Source organism: Crocuta crocuta, unplaced genomic scaffold (assembly GCF_008692635.1).
Source record: "Crocuta crocuta isolate KB4526 unplaced genomic scaffold, BGI_CrCroc_1.0 scaffold339, whole genome shotgun sequence".
In the NCBI taxonomy this organism is placed as follows: Eukaryota; Metazoa; Chordata; class Mammalia; order Carnivora; family Hyaenidae; genus Crocuta; species Crocuta crocuta.
The window spans coordinates 5,584,878-5,593,307 of record NW_027530357.1 but is presented as its reverse complement, the minus strand read 5'-3'; the positions used below and the strand labels follow the sequence as shown (position 1 = coordinate 5,593,307).

Here is an 8,430-nt window from a genome sequence, read left to right as displayed (position 1 = left end):
CGAAGTGCGAGCCACTGGCCGCTGGAGCGGAGTCGCCCCGGGAGGGAAGGGCGTGTGACGCAGAGCCCTGGGCCCGGCCCACCGCTGAGTGTGGCTCAGAACCTGGCGCTGCGTGGCCTGGGAATCTGGATGCCCAGTGGCCCCTGGAGAACTTGGGGTTGGATTTCCCAGAGAAGAGGAACCGGTGGGTGAGGAGCTAATGTGACGGGGGCACATGCGCCCGGTGACGGGGTTGAGCTGATGGAGACTGGACGGGCGTGGAATCTAGAAACATCCCCGAGTGGAAGCTAGGAAGGGTTTGCTGGGGGCCCTGCCTGGCCTGGGGGCTCAGCTCACGGCTCCAGCCGCTTTGCGCCCTTCGCAGTGGGGGCGCTGGGATGGTGGGGGGGGGGGCGCGAGTGTTTCCTTTTAATGAGAACAGAGGGAGTAAGAGCATTGTGCATGTCTGTGGAGGGTTCAAGGTCATACTAACAGAATTCCAGAAGGAAGGTGTCCCTCGAAAATGTTTTCAGGGATAAAAGCAAATAGCGGAGTCCGTACACAAAAAGGCGAAACTGAAGAGTAAAAGCAAATAAATATATGTGTGTATTTTCATAAAAACTGGCTGACAAGTCAAAGTGTAACACGGAACAGAAAATGCAAATGGTAAAAACCACCCGATTGAAATGAAATTATTGTTACGAAATAAAATGCAACAACACGTATGAAGAACATCTAACACAGGGTGACAAAGGTTCAAAATAACTGGTTGGGCAAAGAAATAACTGAAAGGATAATTGAAGGGTCCTGATACAGAGATAAAGCACATTAACAAAATACATCATAAACCTTTATGCACCAATAATGTAACAAGAAGAAATTACAAAAGAAAAATTACCAGCCCCAAATCGCAGGGGCTACCACCTCCCTACGACAGAGCCTGAGGACTTGACCGGGACGTGGGGGAAACAGAAAATACACCCAGGATAGAATTCACCCGTTTCAAATCTTACACCCTAGCGCCATCCTTCAGCTTGGAGGACTGTGTGTCTAATACCCTGAAATGTGGTTAAGCGTGGCTCAGGAACTAAGTTTTAAATTTTAATTGAATTTTAATTCAGGACAGGGATGCAGCACAAAAGTATTTTTTTTCTGTTAAGTGCAACTCTGTTGTATAGAACTACCTTTTCCTTGTAACCATTGAAAATTTAGCTTCCAAATTTAGATGTGCTGTAAATGCATAAGACATCCTGGATTTTGAAGGCTCGGTGCAAAAATAACAAGGCTGAGTATCTCATTGCCGATTTTTATATTATTCCATGTGGAAATGCAAGAATGTGGACATATTAGGTTAAACAAGATCTACTAATAAAATTAATTTCACCTTTTTACTTTTTTCTGTGGCTGCTCAAAAATAGAAAGTTACGCTTATGACTCACGTGCCTGTGGGACACACTGCCTCATAAGGGCACACCTTGTTTAGAAGCTTCCAGGGGATTTTGCAAGAGCCAATCGTTAGTAGATTACATTGTAGTAAGAGAAAATTAAGAGTTCAAGAGACTTTGATTCCAAAGAGAACTTTCCTTTATTAAAAAAAAAAGGAAACGAAGAACTAAGAGTCTAAAGTAAAAATGAAAACATTAAATATTAAAACCTGCAGGATGCAATCGGCTTTCACACAGTCCCAGATCAGTCATTTTTATCCCTGTCAGGGTCAGAAGCCTCCAGAATGTGATGCAACAGGCCTTCTCTCTAGAAAAATGCATACACGTGAAGACGGCTGCGTATAACTTGGGGAGGCCGTGCACACACAGGAGCCCTCGGGCTATATAAATGACTGTGTCATCAAAAGCGAAAATAAATGAACGAAGCAGGCAATTAAGATTCAAGGAAAATGAAACGAACCCTCAAGGAAACTAGGAAAAGGAACAGCAAGATAAAAGCCAGGATAAAAACAGCACAATTGTTAGATCCGTGAGCTATTTCTTTGGGGAAAAAAATCAAACAAAACTAGAAAACCACCAACTGCCGGAAAATAAATCAAGGGGGAAGAAAGGCTTCATCAGTATTGTCAGAAATGAGAAGGAAGGAGCATCCGTTTCCGAAAACAACGGGCTCACGAATGAAGGGAGTACTGTGCATAACTGCATACGAATACACGGGAAAAACTCAATTTGTTCCCCTCTGAAAATTCAAATTACCAAAAGGGACAGAGGAAATAGAAAACCTCAATCATCAACAAAAAAAGAAGTTCCTGTATTTTCGAACATATAAACAGTGTATTTTCTGCTCTCCATAAAGGCATCAAGACGTGAGGAGTTTGAGTCATTTCTGATTTTCGAGGTGGATTCCACTCTTTGCAGTCTGTGTTCAGCTCATGTTTCCTGGGTGCCCACTATAGGCCCAGTGGGGTTGTCATGTAAATTCGACTCTCCTGTGCCCCAGAAAACGACCAGGTCATCAGTTCATCCTGTGAAGCAGACCGGACTTCCTTAGACCTGACAAGGGAGTTAACTTTCATAAGCTCTGCAGAGAGATCTGTCAGCAGCAACAAAAATCGGTGTGTATGTATGTAACTACCTGAACATTCTCTCTTCTAGAATGAAAACCCACACGCGCGTTCAGGAAGCAGGCAGGAAGTTATTTGTGTACACGGTGCCCATAAATTAACAAAGAACAAAAAGGCATCTAAGTGAACAAAGGAAGATGTAAGAGAATCTAACATACAAATGCTTATTGAAAGATGTTCAAGCTCAAATTAGATATAAGCCAACAATTATGCTCCTACATGTGAAATGCCATTGATCTTCCCGCAGAGCAAACATTTCTTGGGTTAGCCCTTTCGTCTTTGCCCTGCATGGCCAATCTTCCTGAATAGTGTCTGGCTTTATGAAACAGGTAGATTGCAACACGCCTGAGCTGGTAACAAGAGCATGAAGTAAGGGAGGCATACAATCGGCAGCGATGGCCAGGGAACACTGAGAGGTGCCGCTCGTGTCTACGGGTTTGCCTGTTCTGAGGACTGGGTGGCGCGGCAAGCATCCTTCAGACGGACTTGCTCTGACACCTGTAAATGAACAGCATTGAGTTAACAGCCCAGACAAATGCCATTTTCAGCAGATTAGGAAAACGTGTGCTTTTCTCACTTCCCTGCTGTTTAAACAAAAGAAAACAAAACAAAAAAGAAGAAACACCGGCCCCGCGTTGTCTGTGCCTTCTTGTCACCTGCTAACTAATGCTTATTGAGGAAATAACCTTTACAGAGAAAAATCAATACTTCAGTCTTGCCCACGCTCTGTCCTGGAGAGTAAGCTTTCTTCCTCATCAACCTTTATTTCTTACCTGCTCCATTAGAGTTCTAGCCAGAAGCAGTTAAGTGTCAAAAAATCCTTTGTAAACTTGACCTGAAATTTTCAAGCAAAGGAGCGGAAGCCTGGGGATAAATCTGGTTCCAAGTAGAGTCAGATGGCCAGGGCAATTACAACAGTTCAATTACCTGGCACAACAGAATTTTCTAATGGTGTCTCATTAGGTATTAATGGCATGAAATAATTACTGTCAAAGTGACCTTTTTTGTCAAGGGGATATAAACAAGAGAATCACTGAACACCAAGGTAACATGGTGATACGTGAGAATTGCATCTTGGTAGGATTTTAGCATGTCGTGATTCGAAAGTGAAAAAAAAAGTGTTCGTTAGGTAACGGCTTGTGTTGTATGAACGACCAGCACCGAGGACAGTTTTCGGTATGTGGCTCCTGCTTCAGCGTCAAGTCTTCTGAGAAATCTGCTCTTAAAAAACTTGTATTGACAAACTGCAATTTTTACCACAAAATTCTTTTGGTTCTTTGATGACAGTTGGGAACAAATTCCTTGTCCCCTGACTTCCTGAAGAGCAAGAACGATACTATGGGATCACTGGAGGGGGTATCGGAGGGGAGCCCGTGGCCAGAGGCTGATGGTTCCTGACGGCCTGGTCAGATTTATCTACGTCTGATTTGCAAAACGTCTAAATGCATTCGGACAAATAACTTTCCTGCCACAAAGGGACGGAGCTACTGTCGCCAAATTGGTGCAGCTAGTAGTTACGAAAACAGCCTTCACACACTGTTGGAAAAAGTCCCATCCGATGTATGAGCTAATCATCTACACTAAGAAACACCTGAAAAAAATACCACCTAACTCCGATGACTGGCCCAATCACAGAGGACGCAGGAAACGCGTCGTTGTTTAATAATGCTTCTGTGGCAAAGAGCATGACAGACGGTGCCGCGGTGGCTGAAGAGACAGACATCGAAACGGTCTAAGGGAAATGTGGCCTCGCTTTTTGCCTTCTTCGATGGGACAACCGTAACAACACGGTCACAGCGCTGCGTTTGCAAAGCAGTTCTCATGGACTCCGCCTGGCCCTCGTTTGCAGACAGAATGACCGAGGCTGAGTAGTGTCAACAGCTTTACCTCTACATTCAGACATTAAATTCAGAACGATGTGTATATTTCTAAATAGATGGAGGACGATTAAAAGCAAGGTTCCGATTTATTCAAACTTTGTGAGCTCTGCCAAGTCCTGGGGTTTATCATTTTAGCAACAGATTCTGCCTGGAAGAGCATGTGGGTTTTCCTACCGCATGGGCAAAAGGGGACCGCCATGTGGCTGCCACACGGCCCACCAGAGCCTTGCTTGTACCTTGTGTGCTCGATGGCCCACTGCTCTCACCGGCCTACGGAGGGGGCGGAGGGCAAAGGGAGATCTATTTCTAAGAAACATCCAAAAGAAAGTGGCCCAGGCCGTGAAGAGAAAGGAAGTGGAAAACAGACTTGTAATGTGTTGTGGGATTGACTACAGTCTGAGAGCTGGGAGACCCATATCTGACCTACTCAAAATCGTTAAAGAACTGAACACAGGGGCTCCTAATTCAATGCTCTGTGTGTGTGCGTGCGTGTGTGTGCGCGCGCGCGCACAACCATGCGTGCGTGGGCTCTAAGCACTGATCTAGGAATGCAGTGGTAGTTTGCAGCATGAGAACGAGAATACATGTGGGAACAGTTGCTGGAGAGGGTGCTTCGGGCACTAAAAGTCCATGCCCGTGTTACTCTGGAAGGGAGAGGCCTGGACACTCCTTTATACATACACCTTTCGAACAGGCTTAGATAATTCTGTTACAAAGGCAGGATGGGAGGGGGAAGAAAGCCACTCAAATTTCAGTAATTCAATAATTTATTCCTCTAAAAAAGTGTGTAAAAGTATATAGCTCTCATTCACAAGGTATATATGAATGACATTTAAAATGGAGGCCTTTTAGTATTGTTTTTTATCAAAGTCTTTTAGTGTACTGTACCAGCGCTATACTGTAGTTTTAAATGAACTTCACATATTTTTGTATTCTTTCAAATTGTTTGCTATATATAAAAGAAGCTCACTGCAAAATGCTTGAAGGAAAAAAGGAAACAAAAGAAATTCAGAACTTCCCAGAAATGTACAGCTTTTACATTTAAAAAAGGTTCTGAAATNCGCCCCTCCCCATTTCCCCTTTTTTTTTCAAACCATGGTAAGAGTTCTGATTTCTGCAGAATTTCCAAAATTAAAAATAAAAAAAAAATAAAATAACTTCTCACTCTGTAGCAAATCCAGGGCTTGTACATTTCAGATTAATTCAGTAAAAAACTCACAAGTAAAATAATGCATATTTAAGGGAAATATTATACAGACTTTTTCACACAGAAGTACATAATAAGATTTTTTAAAATCTATTGCCATTCATTTATTTTTGCACAAAAACGTATAAATATGTCACCAGCTTTTCTTAACTTAAAAAACTTAAATAAAAGACACCAGATGAAAACTACCCTTTGCTGCCTTTTTTTTTTTAATTTTTGTAGGGGTTTTTTGTTTTTTGTGTTTTTTTTCTTTTTTTGCTTAGAATTGGGTTTCTAGGGAAGAAAAGCCCCTGCATTAAAAACAGCCCATATTAAAAAAAAAAAAAAAATTCAAATTTCTGATGAATTCTGGGAAAAAAAAAAGCAACCCCAAAGTGGTAAAAGATTACAAATATCTACTTTACAATTTGTCTTCTCACCAAGATAATTTTATACAAGTTTACAATCTTCATCATCTTATGCTCTTCAAAAGGCCTTGAGAATTTTTCCTTTCTGATTAAGAAAAAATAGCACTGCAATATTTTTAAAGTCAATTTTACACTGTACACATTAGATACAAATGGTTTGATATATCAGATTTTTTTAACCTATACATTGCGAAAGTCACCCCCCCCTCAATTGGTGGTACAGAGAATAAAATTATCCATTTACAAGTTATTTCTCTGCTTACATATTCCCACCACACAACTTTTTTTTAATATAATGTTTTAAACGTTAGATTATTTCAAGAAAAATACTTTTACAAAATCATATCAGTTATTACATTTTCTTGTTTTTCTTTCTTTTTCTTTTTTTTTTGTTTTTTTTTGTTTTTTTTTTTGTTAATAACCAGGATATGGAAGTCTCTTGGAAGAACTTTAAAATTTGCATGATTCTCTCCACGGATGACTAGAGCTCAAGAGCCTGCCCAGCGCGGCGTGCGGGAGGCAAGCCCACGCCCAGTGCCCTCAGACAGAAACGCGCTGCGACGTCAGGGTCAGAAACGGGGTCTTAAAGACACCCCTCTTGGGCCTGGAATGAGGAGTCATAAAATACTTCAATTAGCCATTAATGCTTTAAAAAGGCATTATTATTTTTTTAAAAAAAAGTCCCACCACAAAGGCTCAACTTCAAGTACTAATTTAATGGTTAAGTTGTAATATTTCTTTGAAATAATATTCCTATGGTCCAGAAAAAAGTCACCATATTTATAACTGATTTTATGAGCAAACACTTTCCATTATGATATATACATGAGTCCCTTTTGATCTAATGAGAGGAGAGACCTGGCTTTCAATAAGAATTCACTAGAAAATAGGTTTCCGTTGTGATTCTATAAAACTGATGAAGGTACTTGCCTCCGTGGCTCTGGGCTGAGCTTGACGCCTTCTGTATAAAATGTTATCCCTCGTGAAACGCTGGCCGCTTTTAGTAAGAAACATGGCAGAATGTTTCACCCAGTTTGTTCTGAATAAAGCCTAGTGCTGGGTGGTTTTGAATATATTACTTTTTAGGCATATCTCCCCAATCTGTTTTCACTCCTTTTCCGGCTTCTAGGACAGAGGTATGTAGTCAAAGAATCCTATGGTGGGTCTGAGTTGGGTTTCAGCTACTGTACCTGGTCCTCATGAATTAAAAAAATTAAGTCACAGAAAACATATGACAAAACAACTGAAAATAAATAAACAAAATGAAGATGTCTCCAGACCTTTTGTAGCTACACACGGGTATGAAGGCAACCAAAGCATCCATGCCGATCTAGATGGGACCCCTAGGGGGACAGAAACCCCATGATGAAACCATAAACTTGAGCTGGTTCTTATTTGTAAAAAGCTCCAGATGATGGAGTTCAGGTAACCCACAGGCCAGACACCAACAACTAGAGGATTTCATCCCGAAGGGCTAAGCTGCCCTTGCTTTTAAACAGAGACTGGAAACACAGACTCTTGTGCAAAAGGATACTGTCTCTTCTGTTTCCCTCTTTAAAACCAACAACAACAACAAAAACTTCCCGTGGACCAGTGGTTTGAGGCCGCACACACCAGAACACTGGCGAAAAGTCAGCGCTTATGGAAGTTTCCAGGTCCGTGAGAGAAGTGTCAATGCATCGCTCCGGTAATGAACACTGCAGAAATGACACGTGCCTGCCGAGGAGTCGTCACGGTGCAGGACTGTGGAGAGGGGTCTCAAGAAGAGCATGTGGGGCATCTGCAGAGTGCAGGGGGTCCTGGGACCGAGGCTGCAGCGGGGAGGGACTGAGCCAGAGAGGACAAGTGCTTTTCCGGTTAAAGTATGTTCATGACGGCGTTGTACAGCTGCGTGAGCACCACAAAGTGGACGGGAAGGCAGGAGGTGCGGTCCTGGGTGGCCGGGTTGCACGTGAGCCAGGACAGAGCGTTGTACTGCTCCAGGACGAACCTGCGGAGAGAGCGCACGGTCAGGGCCACGGGGCGCGGCAGAGCCGTCCATCCTCCCCTTCCACGTGCCAGCAGGAAGAGGCCAGTCTTTCGCTCACCCCAGGTTTCCTCGTGGTTCCTCGCCCTGCACCCACCTCACCTAGACCTGCACCGTCCAGTACGGCAGCCACGGCCACCAGTGGATTCAGATATGCTGTACATGGAACACAGGTGCCGGATTTCAAGGAATCCGTATTTTACAAAGGTGTGTGAGACGGCCCATGAATATTTTTATAGGGGTTAGCTATTGAAATGATACTGCTTTCTGTATACTTGATATTACTTTTATTATTAATAATTTATGATTATTAAACTTAACCTCATCAATTTATTTTACCATTTTGACGTTGCTACTAAAAA

General features: G+C 42.6%; 1 protein-coding gene across 1 annotated transcript in view; it reads right to left on the bottom strand.

The window, feature by feature from the left end:
• Positions 1–5,775: 5,775 nt before the first annotated feature.
• MED13L (mediator complex subunit 13L) overlaps positions 5,776–8,430 on the bottom strand; it is a 293,183-nt gene continuing 290,528 nt past the window's right edge. Inside the window, exon 32 of the mRNA XM_077766051.1 lies at positions 5,776–8,032. Coding sequence (XP_077622177.1) covers positions 7,900–8,032 — 133 coding nt within the window. The 3' untranslated portion in view covers positions 5,776–7,899. The remainder of the gene's footprint in view (positions 8,033–8,430) is intronic.